General features: G+C 45.5%; 1 protein-coding gene across 1 annotated transcript in view; it reads left to right on the top strand.

The window, feature by feature from the left end:
- Positions 1-17,416, top strand: part of MAPK1 (mitogen-activated protein kinase 1) — a 132,781-nt gene that overhangs the window by 59,183 nt on the left and 56,182 nt on the right. Inside the window, exon 4 of the mRNA XM_030217272.1 lies at positions 7,923-8,039. Within this exon, the coding sequence (XP_030073132.1) occupies positions 7,923-8,039 (117 nt within the window). The remainder of the gene's footprint in view (positions 1-7,922; positions 8,040-17,416) is intronic.

Genomic DNA, 17,416 nt, shown 5'->3' with positions numbered 1-17,416 from the left:
GAGGTTGAAAGCTTTTCACCAAAGGTGGCCTCTCATAACCTCCGATCAGTGGGTTCTGCAAATAGTCCGGCAAGGATACACCCTCAATTTGGCCTCCAAACCTCCAAATTGTCCACCGGGAGCTCAGTCTTACAGCTTCCAGCACAAGCAGGTACTTGCAGAGGAACTCTCCGCCCTTCTCAGCGCCAATGCGGTCGAGCCCGTGCCATCCGGGCAAGAGGGGCTGGGATTCTATTCCAGGTACTTCCTTGTGGAAAAGAAAACAGGGGGGGTGCGTCCCATCCTAGACCTAAGGGCCCTGAACAAATATCTCGTAAAAGAAAAGTTCAGGATGCTTTCCCTGGGCACCCTCCTTCCCATGATTCAGGAAAACGATTGGCTATGCTCTCTGGACTTGAAGGATGCCTATACACACATCCCGATACTGCCAGCTCACAGACAGTATCTGCGATTTCAGCTGGGCACACGTCACTTCCAGTACTGTGTGCTACCCTTTGGGCTCGCCTCTGCGCCCAGGGTGTTCACAAAGTGCTTGGCTGTAGTAGCAGCGGCACTTCGCAGGCTGGGGGTGCACGTGTTCCCATATCTCGACGATTGGCTGGTGAAGAACACATCCGAGGCAGGAGCCCTGCAGTTCATGCAGATGACTATTCACCTCCTGGAGCTACTGGGGTTTGTGATAAATTACCCAAAGTCCCATCTCCTCCCAGTGCAGAAACTCGAGTTCATAGGAGCTCTGCTGGATTCTCAGACGGCTCGCGCCTACCTCCCAGAGGCGAGGGCCAGCAACTTGTTGTCCCTCGTCTCGCGGGTACGAGCGTCGCAGCAGATCACAGCTCGGCAGATGTTGAGATTGCTGGGCCACATGGCCTCCACAGTTCATGTGACTACCATGGCCCGCCTTCACATGAGATCTGCTCAATGGACCCTAGCTTCCCAGTGGTTTCAGGCTGCTGGGGATCTAGAAGACGTGATCCACCTGTCCACGAGTTTTCTTAAATCCCTGTATTGGTAGACGATTTGGTCCAATTTGACTCTGGGACGTCCTTTCCAAATTCCTCAGCCACAAAAAGTGCTGACCACGGATGCGTCTCTCCTGGGATGGGGAGCTCATGTCGATGGGCTTCACACCCAAGGAAGCTGGTCCCTCCAGGAACGCGATCTACAGATCAATCTTCTGGAGTTGCGAGTGATCTGGAACGCTCTGAAGGCTTTCAGAGATCGGCTGTCCCACCAAATTATCCAAATTCAGACAGACAACCAGGTTGCCATGCACTACGTCAACAAGCAGGGGGGCACCGGATCTCGCCCCCTGTGTCAGGAAGCCGTCAGCATGTGGCTCTGGGCTCGCCGTCACGGCATGGTGCTCCAAGCCACATATCTGGCAGGCGTAAACAACAGTCTGGCCGACAGATTGAGCAGGATTATGCAACCTCACGAGTGGTCGCTCAACTCCCGAGTGGTGCGCCAGATCTTCCAAGTGTGGGGCACCCCCTTGGTGGATCTCTTCGCATCTCGAGCCAACCACAAAGTCCCTCAGTTCTGTTCCAGGCTTCAGGCCCACGGCAGACTGGCATCGGATGCCTTCCTCCTGAATTGGGGGGAGGGTCTGCTGTATGCTTATCCTCCCATTCCTCTGGTGGGGAAGACTTTGCTGAAACTCAAGCAAGACCGAGGCACCATGATTCTGATTGCTCCTTTTTGGCCGCGTCAGATCTGGATCCCTCTTCTTCTGGAGTTATCCTCCGAAGAACCGTGGAGATTGGAGTGTTTTCCGACCCTCATCACGCAGGACGAAGGGGCTCTTCTGCATCCCAGCCTCCGGTCCCTGGCTCTCACGGCCTGGATGTTGAGAGCGTAGACTTTGCCTCTTTGGGTCTGTCAGAGGGTGTCTCCCGCATCTTGCTTGCTTCCAGGAAAGATTCCACTAAGAGGAGTTACTTCTTTCTATGGAGGAGGTTTGCCGTCTGGTGTGACAGCAAGGCCCTAGATCCTCGCTCTTGTCCTACACAGACCCTGCTTGAATACCTTCTGCACTTGTCTGAGTCTGGCCTCAAGACCAACTCTGTAAGGGTTCACCTTAGTGCAATCAGTGCATACCATTACCATGTGGAAGGTAAGCCGATCTCGGGACAGCCTTTAGTTGTTCGCTTCATGAGAGGTTTGCTTTTGTCAAAGCCCCCTGTCAAGCCTCCTACAATGTCATGGGATCTCAATGTCGTTCTCACCCAGCTGATGAAACCTCCTTTTGAGCCACTGAATTCCTGCCATCTGAAGTACTTGACCTGGAAGGTCATTTTCTTGGTGGCAGTTACTTCAGCTCGTAGAGTCAGTGAGCTTCAGGCCCTGGTAGCCCAGGCCCCTTACACCAAATTTCATCACAACAGAGTAGTCCTCCGCACTCACCCTAAGTTCTTGCCAAAGGTTGTGTCGGAGTTCCATCTGAACCAGTCAATTGTCTTGCCAACATTCTTTCCCCGTCCTCATTCCTGCCCTGCTGAACGTCAGCTGCACACATTGGACTGCAAGAGAGCATTTGCCTTCTACCTGGAGCGGACACAGGCCAACAGACAGTCCGCCCAATTGTTTGTTTCTTTTGATCCCAATAGGAGGGGAGTGGCTGTGGGGAAACGCACCATATCCAATTGGCTAGCAGATTGCATTTCCTTCACTTACGCCCAGGCGGGGCTGGCTCTTGAGGGTCATGTCACGGCTCATAATGTTAGAGCCATGGCTGCGTTGGTAGCCCACTTGAAGTCAGCCTCCATTGAAGAAATTTGCAAAGCTGCGACGTGGTCATCTGTCCACACATTCACATCTCATTACTGCCTGCAGCAGGATACCCGACGCGACAGTCGGTTCGGGCAGTCAGTTCTTCAGAACCTGTTTGGGCTTTAGGATCCAACTCCACCCCCCGAGGGCCCTGTTTGTTCTGTTCCAGGCTGCACTCTCAGTTAGTTGGTAAATTTTTTAGGTCAATCTCAGTTATGTCCTCGCCGTTGCGAGGCCCAATTGACCATGGTTGTTGTTTTGAGTGAGCCTGGGGGCTAGGGATACCCCATCAGTGAGAACAAGCAGCCTGCTTGTCCTCGGAGAAAGCGAATGCTACATACCTGTAGAAGGTATTCTCCGAGGACAGCAGGCTGATTGTTCTCACAAACCCGCCCGCCTCCCCTTTGGAGTTGTGTCTTCCCTTCTCTTTGTATTGCTACATATGAGACTGGCCGGCTCGAGCCGGTTTCGGGCGGGAAGACGGCCGCGCATGCGCGCGAGGGCTAGCAAAGGACTTTGCTAGTGAAGATTCCGATTGGAGGGGCTGCCGTGGACGTCACCCATCAGTGAGAACAATCAGCCTGCTGTCCTCGGAGAATACCTTCTACAGGTATGTAGCATTCGCTTTATCTATTAACAACTCTTCCTTTACCAGCCACCCAGAATCTCAATATACAGCCCTCACATAATTGTATCTGCAGGAAAGCAAAAAAACAGCTGGTGCGGTTTGTCCAGCTGGTGCGGTTTGTCCAGCTTGGCCTGGAGCTGTGCAGTGGAACCTAGTATATGCTCCTCTTTGGCCACTAGGTTTCTCATGGTGATGCTGCACTATTATCCATTGTCACATTATATCTAGGGGTAAAACCTGCATTCCTTACAAAGAGCAGTCAGCTGCTTACCCCCAGCACTACAGCTACACGGGGTGGGTTTCTTGGTACTCGCACACTGTTGTCTACTCAGTAGCAAGCCATGTCAAGGGAGCTAAAGCAGAGGATATTGTATATCTGTATTGCTGCATGACACAGCTACAGGTTTGAGTATTGGGTGACGTTCTGGTTGCCCCATGTCAAAAAAGAACTAGAAGAGGTACAAAGAAGGAGATCGAAAGTGATAATGGAGTGGAATGGTTTCTCAATGAAGAAAGGCTAATCAGATTTAAGGCTTTTGAGCTTAGAAAAGACTGCTAAGAGGAAATATAATAGACGTTTTTAAAATCATGAGCAGGGGGATGGGGAGGGGAGGAGGGAGATGATGGGTTATACTATTACTGATATTATTGCAATTTGTATCATTTTGATTCCTAGCTGTTCTTGTTTGTTGATGTGATTTTAAAAATCTTGGGGGGAAAAAATCATGAGCGAGTTGGAATGAGTAAACAAGGAAAGCTGTGTATTTTTTCAAATAGTACTAAGGAAATGGCACACCATGAAATTTGTTGCTGGAAGGTATGGTCAAGGCAGTCAGCATGGCTGGGTTTAAAAAGTGTTTAAACAAGCTGCTGGAGAAAGTCCATAAACGTTTTTAACCATATAGACTTGAGAAAGTTCCCTTATCTCTCGGTATGAGCAATATAGAATGGATCTGTTCTTCTGAGATCTCACTGGGTGTTCATGATCTGAATTGACCACTGTCAGATGCTGGGCTTGATGGACTTTGTCTGATCTGTCTTGGAAGCAGTTACTACAGTTAATAGCCAGTTTCTGTACAATAGATTATTCATGGGTTACTTCTGAATTAATATACAGCAGCATGCTGATGCTCATTTTGAATGAAGTGCATAGCTTTTATTTTTTATTTTTTTTTAGCTGTCTTGTCCATCCCCTACCCCTCCCTTTTTGTGCTGTAGAGTTGAGAGAGAAATTGGAAGAAGTGATCTAATGCTCCTTTTCCTATCCAGGTATTGTGAGATACTTATCAGATAAATTTAGCTCAGATTACAAGTATTAGAAAATTTAGGAAATAATGAGCTCCCAAACAGTCACACTCGTTCAAGTTCCTAGCTGTACCCTTTACCCCCCCCCCCCCCCCCCCCTCAGGTAACATTATTAATCAGATCAAAGGTGGAATTTGTTTATAATCCACAATCTAAATTTGTTTTACTCTTCTCTAAGTCACTTTTTAAGACTGGAAAAAAAAATCTGGGACTTCTTCAGGATGTTGGCAGAAAGTAGAGAAAACCTGTATGTTCTGGATATGCTATGTTTACTTATTTCATAGCACAAAGAGGCTTATGTATCAAGCTGTACATTTTTGTGTACAGTATATACTTTATTGCATGTTTTTTGTTTTTTTTTTTGCTTGTGCAAATAAGCCCCATACAAAGCAATGCAAAAGTTAAGTCTTAACAGCAAACCCAAGCAAACCAGTAACTACATTTTATTTGAGGTAACTTTTTCAAAAGGTCCACAAAGTTTACTAACAAAATTAGTATGTGTGATCTGCAGTAGGACTCAGTAATAAAATAAATAAAATGGGCAGATAACTTGCACTAATTTTTAGTAAAAGACCCCATAAGTCATAGTCAATCTACATGCTTAAGTGATTTCTTGTCACATCAGCTCAAACTATAAAATTCCACACTCAGTGCTACATGCAAAACTGTACTGTTTATGAAAAAGTTTGCAAACAGCATTTTAAAATCTTAGTCCAAGGTATCTGAGGAAAAAATTAACATGTAATCTAGTTCTTAAGGCTGTGAGTTTAAAATAAAAATTAAAAAAAAAGTGGAGTTAGGTTTATTGAATAAGCCATCTCTAAAAAAAAAAAATTGCAAAGTTGAATTGTATGATAGCTAGCATTCTGTTTGTTATAGAATAAATTTTTACAGTAGATGAGACAAATGAAAGATTGTACAGTTTACAGACTTGGTTGATTATTGGGCAAATTAGTATATTGGCCTTCAGTTGGAAGAATGACTATGTCTGTCAGATTATTGTTCATTTCTAGTATAAGTTCAAGTGAATGAGTGTATCCTCAGTCACAGTCCTGGAGACCTTGCTGTTAGGTATAGAAACAAGGTTAGGCGACCATACCACATTATATAAGACTGCATTTCTTCAAAATAGCCACTCAAAATAACTTCAGATATGAAGTGATTCATTAAAGAAAAATTATCCTTCTCTGGCCCTACCTGATGCAGCAGTGGTCCTTACTATTCAGATTGATTTTCACACACTTTTGTTGCAGCAGGTACCTTTGTGATTTATTACATTTTTGTTTTATAAGTAGTTGTGTATTGTGGTGGGGGGTTGTTTTTGTTCCTTTTTATACAAGAGTTTGCTTTTGATGGGTAATATTTTAAATAAATTGAGAGATTAAAGTTTATATTCTGAAAATGTATGACCAGTGGATTCTTTCTTTGGAAACATTCACATAAAAAAATTATACCTGACTCAATGAGGTTACCACTGTAAAATAGGTATTCTAGTTATTTTCTACCCTCACCAAATAACACTATGCTCCTTGCCATCGTTGCTCCAAGGCAGTTTGTCATCCTAGCCTTAGGGTATCCACCATAGAAGGCTTAGCTAATAGTAGCCACCCTTGGCATGAGCAACTGCCTGCTTGGAGTAGCCTACTCTAAATTATCAGATGTAGCACAGTACCCTCTTATTGAAGCCCAGAGCAGCTACCTGTCCACATATCTAAGAGCAGAAGGGAAAATAAATGCACAGCTGTTTGTCTAGTCTTTCTTTGAGTCTCAAGTAGTACATATTGAGCTCTAAGGACAAGCAGGATAGCAAGTCATCACAAATGGTGATTTTATCCAATGGAACCCATTCAGGGAAGCCTCTTCAGCTTAAAAGAATCCGGAAACTTTTAAGAGGTACTACCGAGCATGCATGTAGTTTCCTGCTCAGCACACTTGCTGGGTAATATCATCCATCTGTGAGGACATGTATCCTGTTGACCATGGAGAGCACCTACTAGTGGTAAGTAACTTGGGTGCTGATGTAGAAAGCAGTGCATTGGAGCTACTGACCACACAATCGCTCCTCTCAACCAACCTTTCTATGCTGCCCCAGACCCTGATATGCATTTTCTGTGGTAATCACGCGGCCAGTTGTGAGTGCGTTTGTGGGGGGGGGGGGGGGGTTAGTTATGCCATGAGATACCAAATTTACTGTATTTAAATGTAGTTGCAGTAAGGGTTTCCACGTGAGTTAGTACTCATGTGGAGACTCTTTCTTCATTTCTATCCTGCAGTAAAACAGCTCAACCTATGGGAAGCTTTCTGTGCTGGTCCCTTGCTTATATATGAGATTCTTGCTTTCCATTTAAATTTAGTACAAAAGAGGCACAGCTTAGCAGGTCCAATATTGGGAAAGAAATGGGTCATAGTGTTCCAAACTCATGCTTTAATGGAAAGTGAGATTCATATTATGGCATGTTTAAACTCCTAAAATATTGTCTTGTATTTTTATAGCATTTATTTCCCTTAGTCCTCTGAATTTTTAATTTATACTGGGAAGTGTTCCATACAGAAAAATTTTTCATTTTGTGTGAACTTGCTTCAACTGTCATTTATACCTAGGGGGGCCTATTTGCTAAACTGCATTACTGTAATAATATGTGGTGTTGCCTAATTAGCATGTTATTTTACCGGTAATGAGTACATTGTGGGTAAGTATTTTTTCCCTATCCTGTTGACAAGAAGGAAGAAGGCAAATCGGCAAGCGAATCATCACTGTGTGATTATTACTGATCTAGATTTTCTGCTAAAGGACTGGTAGTGCTGTAGAAGTGATTTATAGTAGCAGTAGTAGTAGTAGCTCTGATTCTGTGTATATCTCTATTTTTAGTTATATTTAGAGTTAAGTATCATTAATTTTTAATTTTATGAAGTAACATAATGGAATAGTATTGGGTTGCTTGCATTTAGTGTGCTTTTTAACCTCCCAGTTTACTAAGCCGTGCTAGCGCCAACACAGCCCCTTCACTTTGAAAGGGCTGTGTCCGCATTCTTGCGCAGCTTAGTAAACGGGGGGGTGGGGGGTGGTTAGTAAGTAGCAGCTACCTGTGTATACCATATAGTGACTTTTTAAAGATTCTATCTGTGTTGTTCACCTGTTTGTACAAGATGCTTTCCTTGAGGGTGAAGCAAACCTAGAAACTGAAGATGGTATCTCTGAATTCATTTTTATAACTAGATCTGTGACTTTGGACTGGCTCGTGTTGTTTATCCGGACCATGATCACACCGGGTTCCTGACGGAATATGTGGCCACTCGCTGGTACAGAGCACCAGAGATCATGTTGAATTCTAAGGTGAGTAATGCAACTTTATCAGCACAAGATAGCCAACAAACCAGCTTCAGACCTGCATCTGACACAGTGGACTCTGGTCCTTGAAAGCTCATTCCTCAAATTGGTTAGTCTGTAAGGTGCCACCTGCCTCTGTCAGTTTTCAGACCTGTTATGGTATTTTTTAAAATTTGCATTTCAGTATACTTCAAAGATATATTCACAGTTTGACGGGAAATTCAGAATACAAAACAAAAGGAAATCATTATCATATCTCAAGAAATAAATCTTACATATCTACTAAAGGGAGGAGATCCAAGAGCAGTAAATCCATGGGAAGATGGACAATAAAAGAAAAGTTATAGGTAATAGAGTAAGAAAATCCCCTCAAATATTCATTGATTAGACCTGATAAGTTCCTAGAAACAAAACTGAGTCAAACTAAAGTTACACTTTCCCTCAGGAAAATCTCAACTGAGACGGTTCTTAGAAAATGTACCGAACATTCTGAAAAACAATTTTTATTTTATTTATTTTTTGTTACATTTGTACCCTGCACTTTCCCACTCATTGCAGGCTCAATGCGGCTTACATGGGGCAATGGAGGGTTAAGTGACTTGTCCAGAGTCACAAGGAGCTGCCTGTGCCTGAAGTGGGAATCAAACTCAGTTCCCCAGGACCAAAGTCCACCACCCTAACCACTCCTCCAAGGAAATCTAAGTTGGAAATTAGCTCCTAAAGCAGTTGCAGCAGAACGTAGTTCCAAAAACATCATCTGAATAGCTTGCATCCATCAGGAGACATCAGGGAACACCTGCACTTTCTCACCCCTAAACGAAGTATCAGCAAGTTTAAAATACAACTTCAAGACTGAGGCCCTATTTTGATGAATAATATATATAACCAATAATGTAGCTCTAAGAGTCACAATTTTTTTTCTAAATCTGATGATCCCAATATTTCAGAGAGATTTAACTCTGCAGGGAACTAAGCCACTCCTTTTCCAAAAGAAGTCACACATACAGTTTTTGCAGGGGATGCAAAGCTGCTTCCAGAAACTTCAATACTGATTTTAAAAAGTAACAAAACAAATCTTTAACCGGAGTTAGCTTAGTCTAAGAAAAATTCAAGTATCTTAAATTTAAGCTCCTTTCTCCATGTTCTCAACTGTCCTTATCATTGATTTATCTTGTATTAATAAAGCTTGAGAAGATTTTAAGTCTGTAACGTCCATTGAATCAATCTTTACAGTGTAAGCAGTTACTTGACACTCCAAATCCTGCATTTTAGATGAAGAAGCTATAAAATAGACACAATAGAGGAGCAACCCTGGTGCAAATTCTGAATAACCTCCAAGAGTGTGTCCAGGGTCAATGCTGGTTTCACCAGAGGATTCAGAGGAGGAACACCAACCGAAGGCGCAGGGGGAACTCTTACTGCAGGTAAAACAGCTCTGGCTATCAACTCCTCTTGATAGTGCTGGAGTTCCAGTTTCCTTCTCCCTCGAACGCGGCAAGGTGGAAGATCTCATAGCCACCACCAATGATGACATAGATCCACTGGAGTCCAACACTTCAAGCACCCTCATGACACACTTTCCTTTAGCGTCCTCCACTCCTCGTGGGGGAAAAGAAATTGATCAGGACTTCCAGGTATTGGGGGAGTTGCAGGTCCTCCTGGGCTCAGCAAGACTTTGCCATTCAAGCCGGGGCTGTTCCCCTGTCCCAACAGCAGATGTTCCCTGTAACAGAGGAGGGATTGCAAAGGCTGTAATTGCGGTCTGTCGCAGGCCACCAGGATCCGAGCTTTCCACTGTGGTTAGATAATCAGGTAAGGCAAGAATTATTCTGCCAACGCGAGAGCTCAAGCTGCATCTTACCTTGACGCCATCTTGGCCTTTTATTGTAAGCCCATTTAGAGACATCAGTCCTTGAAGGAGAGAGAATTCCTGAGTGTATTAGAACTGTTGGTAATGTTTAGCCTGTAGCAGTGCAATACCATTAACATTAGGACTTTGGTTTTCATGGATTATGTATCGGCCATAGGAGCAGTAGAACACCTTTTAGGGGGGAAGGGGACAAGCAAACCAACTTCTGTCCCTGTTCCCAGTCTTCCTAGTCTGTGAGGCAAGAATTTGGGCCATGGCCCTGGTCGTATGCGCATTCAGCTACTTATGACCAATCGGAATGTTTGCTTTTCTTCTAGAAACCGATGCTATTGAGCTCTGATCATTCTACTTTATGCTGATTATTATCTGGAAAATAAGATTGGCAGTACAGTGGGGGAAATAAGTATTTGATCCCTTGCTGATTTTGTAAGTTTGCCCACTGACAAAGACATGAGCAGCCCATAATTGAAGGGTAGGTTATTGGTAACAGTGAGAGATAGCACATCACAAATTAAATCCGGAAAATCACATTGTGGAAAGTATATGAATTTATTTGCATTCTGCAGAGGGAAATAAGTATTTAATCCCTCTGGCAAACAAGACCTAATACTTGGTGGCAAAACCCTTGTTGGCAAGCACAGCGGTCAGACGTCTTCTGTAGTTGATGATGAGGTTTGCACACATGTCAGGAGGAATTTTGGTCCACTCCTCTTTGCAGATCATCTCTAAATCATTAAGAGTTCTGGGCTGTCGCTTGGCAACTCGCAGCTTCAGCTCCCTCCATAAGTTTTCAATGGGATTAAGGTCTGGTGACTGGCTAGGCCACTCCATGACCCTAATGTGCTTCTTCCTGAGCCACTCCTTTGTTGCCTTGGCTGTATGTTTTGGGTCATTGTCGTGCTGGAAGACCCAGCCACGACCCATTTTTAAGGCCCTGGCGGAGGGAAGGAGGTTGTCACTCAGAATTGTACGGTACATGGCCCCATCCATTCTCCCATTGATGCGGTGAAGTAGTCCTGTGCCCTTAGCAGAGAAACACCCCCAAAACATAACATTTCCACCTCCATGCTTGACAGTGGGGACGGTGTTCTTTGGGTCATAGGCAGCATTTCTCTTCCTCCAAACACGGCGAGTTGAGTTCATGCCAAAGAGCTCAATTTTTGTCTCATCTGACCACAGCACCTTCTCCCAATCACTCTCGGCATCATCCAGATGTTCACTGGCAAACTTCAGACGGGCCGTCACATGTGCCTTCCGGAGCAGGGGGACCTTGCGGGCACTGCAGGATTGCAATCCATTATGTCGTAATGTGTTACCAATGGTTTTCGTGGTGACAGTGGTCCCAGCTGCCTTGAGATCATTGACAAGTTCCCCCCTTGTAGTTGTAGGCTGATTTCTAACCTTCCTCATGATCAAGGATACCCCACGAGGTGAGATTTTGCGTGGAGCCCCAGATCTTTGTCGATTGACAGTCATTTTGTACTTCTTCCATTTTCTTACTATGGCACCAACAGTTGTCTCCTTCTCGCCCAGCGTCTTACTGATGGTTTTGTAGCCCATTCCAGCCTTGTGCAGGTGTATGATCTTGTCCCTGACATCCTTAGACAGCTCCTTGCTCTTGGCCATTTTGTAGAGGTTAGAGTCTGACTGATTCACTGAGTCTGTGGACAGGTGTCTTTCATACAGGTGACCATTGCCGACAGCTGTCTGTCATGCAGGTAACGAGTTGATTTGGAGCATCTACCTGGTCTGTAGGGGCCAGATCTGTTACTGGTTGGTGGGGGATCAAATACTTATTTCCCTCTGCAGAATGCAAATAAATTCATATACTTTCCACAATGTGATTTTCCGGATTTAATTTGTGATGTGCTATCTCTCACTGTTACCAATAACCTACCCTTCAATTATGGGCTGCTCATGTCTTTGTCAGTGGGCAAACTTACAAAATCAGCAAGGGATCAAATACTTATTTCCCCCACTGTATATCATAGGAGTACTTCAGATCTAACCTAGAGAGAAACATTTTTCTTAATTTTATATCCTAATATATAATTCTTCTCAAGTGAATTCATTGGTTCCCTATCTGCTTCCTCTCAAGCCTCTTGTATTAATAAATTCACTCTGCAGCTCCTCATCACGTATCTAATCTTTTGACATGGTAATATAGTGATGCTAGATAAAGATCAGCACAACCAATCTAGTCTGCTCTGTAAGGTAGCAAGGTTTGTAACTGCTACTCCTTGCAGGCTAAACTCCCTACGTCATCCCTGTTTTGAAGTGCAGAAGTCATTTAACCTTGCCTAGTAGCGCTGTAGAAATGTTAAGTAGTAGTAGTAAGTGTTTCTTTAGCATGCACCTAGTTTACAAAGGTGGATTTTATTCCCTTCCTACCAGCAGATGGAGGTAGAGAAACTGACCTCACTGGTACAAGGGCTGGTGGTCTCTGGAAAACGTCAGTATTTTCTCTATCTCCAGCAGGTGCTAGGTTGTGTGGCTGGGGCAGCTGGTTCTTGGCCTGGCTGTCAGCTGTGTCTGCTAAGACTTCACTGCATAGCAAAGCCTAAGGGCCTCGCTCCCAGGGCTATGATCGAAGGATCTGCCTTGGTAGAATATGGAGCTTGGCTCTGTAGCCCCAAGTCATTGCTCATGGGCGACAGCTTAGTGTAGCACTCAGCTTGGTCCCTGCAGGGCCCTTGCTTTTGGAGACTGTAGGTCCACATCCCCCTTCTGCTCCCCATTCCATTTTGGGGGTCACCACCCCAGCTGTGATAAGGGCCACAAATTTAGCCCTTACCACAGAATGGGCCAGTCCCTTCAGAAGCACTGTGGTAGGCCAGGAGCTGGATGTATCTTTTAAGCTGGTTCTATTTGTGGCACCTGCAATATTTGAGACAGTTTCCTTGCCTTCCCCCTGCCCCTCCCCAATTGTCCACTAACCTCCTCCAAGCTGATTTGATCCTCTGATAATGCAACTGGCCTAATTGCTCAAGCACAAATAGAACAACCTGTATAACTAAACAAAGCCCATTCTCTGTGCACTGTTTGACTCCCCCAAATCTCTCCCCTTCAGCTTCTGCACATCACTTCCCTCTCCCAACCTGTCTACCCAAGTTACTGTCTCTCAATACATACTTTCCTCAAAACAGTCCAGTATCAACCTTCACCCACCTCTTTCACCAATCAGCCTTTGCCAAGCTATCCCCACCCCTATTCTTCCAAGTCAGCTTCTTAACCCCCCCCCCCCCCCCCCCCCCAGTTTTTTTTGTTAATCCTCCCACATCTTTTCTGGGTACTTACTGCCAGCACCTCACAGTTTGATGAATATGACCTGCTTGGTGCCATCTCACCTGCTCTTATTCCTTTTATCTGTCACATTCTCAACCTCTCACTTTCCACTGCAACTGTCCCTACTGCCTTTAAACATGCTGTGGTCACACCTCTCCTTAAGAAGCCTTCACTCGACCCTACTTTTCCCTCTAATTACCGACCCATCGCCCTCCTCCCTTTTCTCTCCAAATTACTTGAGTGTGCTGTTCACCACCGCAGCCTTGATTTTCTCTCCTCACATGCTATTCTTGACCCACTACAATCTGGTTTTCGCCCTCTCCACTCAACCGAAACTGCGCTTACTAAAGTCTCCAATGACCTATTACTGGCTAAATCCAGAGGTCTCTATTCCATCCTCATTCTTCTTGATCTTTCCGCTGCTTTTGACACTGTCGATCACAGCATACTCCTCGATACCCTGTCATCACTTGGATTCCAGGGGTCTGTCCTTTCCTGGTTCTCTTCCTACCTCTCCCTCCGCACCTTTAGTGTTCACTCTGGTGGATCCTCTTCTACTTCTATCCCTCTGCCTGTCGGCGTACCTCAGGGTTCTGTTCTTGGTCCCCTCCTCTTTTCTATCTACACTTCTTCCCTTGGTTCATTAATCTCATCCCATGGCTTTTCCTACCATCTCTATGCTGATGACTCCCAAATCTACCTTTCTACCCCTGATATCTTACCTTGCATCCAAACCAAAGTTTCAGCGTGCTTGTCTGACATTGCTGTCTGGATGTCTCAATGCCACCTGAAATTAAACATGACCAAAACCGAGCTTCTCATTTTCCCCCGAAACCCACCTCCCCACTCCCCCCGTTTTCTGTTGATGGCTCTCTCATTCTCCCTGTCTCCTCAGCTCGAAACCTTGGGGTCATCTTTGACTCTTCTCTCTCCTTCTCTGCTCATATCCAGCAGATCGCCAAGACCTGTCGTTTCTTTCTTTACAACATCCGTAAAATCCGCCCCTTTCTTTCCGAGCACTCTACCAAAACCCTCATCCACACCCTTGTCACCTCTCGTTTAGACTACTGCAATCTGCTTCTTGCTGGCCTCCCACTTAGTCACCTCTCCCCTCTCCAATCGGTTCAAAACTCTGCTGCCTGTCTCGTCTTCCGCCAGGGTCGCTTTACTCATACTACCCCTCTCCTCAAGTCGCTTCACTGGCTCCCTATCCGTTTTCGCATCCTGTTCAAACTTCTTCTACTAACCTATAAATGTACTCACTCTGCTGCTCCGCAGTATCTCTCCACACTCGTCCTTCCTTACACCCCTTCCCGTGCACTCCGCTCCATGGATAAATCCTTATCTGTTCCCTTCTCCACTACTGCCAACTCCAGACTTCGCGCCTTCTGTCTCGCTGCACCCTACGCCTGGAATAAACTTCCTGAGCCCCTATGTCTTGCCCCATCCTTGACCACCTTTAAATCTAGACTGAAAGCCCACCTCTTTAACATTGCTTTTGACTCGTAACCACTTGTAACCACTCGCCTCCACCTACCCTCCTCTCCTCCTTCCTGTACACATTAATTGATTTGATTTGCTTACTTTATTTTTTGTCTATTAGATTGTAAGCTCTTTGAGCGGGGACTGTCTTTCTTCTATGTTTGTGCAGCGCTGCGTACGCCTCGTAGCGCTATAGAAATGCTAAATAGTAGTAGTAGTAGTAACTCCTGCACTGTTTTCAGTATCGTGGGAGTTCATGCACTGAGCTGATCAGTAAAGGTAAAAGATAGAATAATTGTTTAGAGGCAACTCTGGTAGTAAACCTCTGAAGAAAGTGGACCTGACATCGGTGCTGGGAAAAATGGTAGAGACAATTCTAAAGAACAAAATTACTGAGCATATATGTAGGCATGGATTAATGAGTCAAAGCCAATATGGATTTAGTCAAGGGAAATCTTGCCTCACCAATGTTATGTATTTTGAAGGGGTAAATAAACGTGGATAAAGATGAGCTGGTTGATATTTTCAAAGCACTTAGCCTTCCAAAGTTCCATAGGTTTGAATGGAACTTTGGAAGGCTAAGTGCTTTGAAAATGAGCCCCAAATTGTGTATCTGGATTTTCATGAATGACTCCTGAGGAAATAGTCATGGGATAGGCTGCAGTATCCTCTTGTGGATTAAGACCTGGTTAAAAGATGGAAAACACAGAATAGGGTTAAATGGTCAGTATTCTCAATGGGAAAGGGTAGAAAGTGAGGGTTCCCCAGGGGTCTGTACTGGGACCACTGCTTTTGTACACATTTATAAATGATCAAGAGATGGGAATAACTAGAGAGGTAATTAACTTTGCTGGTGACACAAAGGTATTCAAAGTTTTTAAATCACAAGAGGATTGTGAAGAATTGCAAGAGGACCTAATGAGACTGGGAGACTAGGCATCCAGATGTGAGCAAGAGCAAAGTGATACATTTAAGAAAGAGGAACCCAAACTATAGCTATATGATGCAAGGTTCCAGGTGTCATCATCAATGATACGTTGAAACCATCTGCTCAGTGTGCAGTGCAGCTAAGAAAGTAAATAGAATGTTAGGAATTATTAGGAAAGAAATGGAAAAAATGGGAATGTAATAATGCCTTTGTATCGCTCCATGGTGTTACTGCACCTCGAATACTGTGTGCAGTTCTGGTCATTGCATCTCAAAAAAGATATAGTGGAATTAGAAAAGGTACAGAGAAGAGCAATGAAAATGATAAAGGGGGTGGGACAACTTCCCTGTGAGGAAAGGTTAAAGAAACTAAGACTGTTCGGGTTGGAGAAGAGATGGCTGAGAGGGAGATATGGTAGAGGTCTATAAAATACTGACTGGAGTGGAATAAGTAGACGTGAATTACATGTTTACTCTTACCAAGACTATAAGGACTAGGGGGCACGCAATGAAACTATTAAGTAGTAGATTTAAAACAAATCCGAGACAATACTTCTTCACTCAACATATAATTAAACGCTGGAATTCATTGCCAGATGTGGGAAAAGCAATTAGCTTGGCAGGGTTTAAAAAAGGTTTGGCTAATTTCCAAAAAAGAAAAGTCCATTAACCATTATTAAGATGGACTTGGGAAATTCCAGTCCTTGTTTCTAGGATAAGCAGCACAAAATCCGGTTTACTCATTTTGGATCTTGCCAGGTATTTGTGACCTGGATTGGCCACTGTTGGAAATAGGATACTGGGCTTGATGGACCTTTGGTCTGTGCCAGTCAGGGCCGGTCTTAGGCAGAGGCGGCCGCATAGGGCCCCGCACCTAAGGGGGCCCCGCGCGGCCTGCCTCAAGTCTGCCTCGCCTCTCCTACCACCGCCAATGCTCACCTGCCCTCCATGTCCAGCGATGCGACTCTCCAGTCCTCTGAGCCCCTCCCCCGTCTGAGCCCCCCCTCCCCGCCAAACGACCCTCGTCTACCACCCAACCCGCCGGCACCTCACCTGACCCAGCATTTTTAAAAAAGCTACAAGCGGCAGTGCCTCCTCGTGTCTGTGAAAGAAGAAAAGTCGCTTCGTCCATTGGCCTGCCTTCCCTCATGTCCCACCCTCTGATGTAACTTCCGCACAGAAGGGTCGCTGGACATGGGGGGATAGCAGGGGAGGGGGGCTTCTGGACATAGGTGGAGGGCAGGGGGCACAGGAGGGTCACTGGACATGGGTGGATGGCAGGGGAGGGGGTTTCTGGACATAGGTTGAGGGCAGGGGGCACAGGAGGGTCGCTGGACATGGGTGGATGGCAGGGGAGGGGGGCTTCTGGACATAGGTGGAGGGCAGGGGGCACAGGAGGGTCACTGGACATGGGTGGATGGCAGGGGAGGGGGTTTCTGGACATAGGTTGAGGGCAGGGGCACAGGAGGGTCGCTGGACATGGGTGGATGGCAGGGGAGGGGGGTTTCTGGACATGGGTGGATGGCAGGGGAGGGGGGTTTCTGGACATAGGTGGATGGCAGGGGAGGGCAGAGGGGACAGGGGGGGTTGCTGGACATAGATGGATGGCAGGGGGGACAGGAGGGTCGCTGGACATGGGTGGATGGAGGAGAGAGAAGAAATGCTGGACATGGATGGAGGTGAGGGAAGAGTGAGGAAGGAGATGAGGTGAGGGAAAAGGAAGAGAGGAGAAAAAGTGCACATGGATATAGAAAATAGGCAGAAGCTGGATCCACTGGACAGTCAAGTCTGCGGAGGACCCAGCTTTTACTTACGGATG

This window comes from Microcaecilia unicolor, chromosome 11, assembly GCF_901765095.1.
Source record: "Microcaecilia unicolor chromosome 11, aMicUni1.1, whole genome shotgun sequence".
NCBI classification, from domain to species: domain Eukaryota; kingdom Metazoa; phylum Chordata; class Amphibia; order Gymnophiona; family Siphonopidae; genus Microcaecilia; species Microcaecilia unicolor.
The sequence above is the reverse complement of the archived record's forward strand: the minus strand, read 5'-3'. Positions and strand labels throughout refer to the sequence as shown.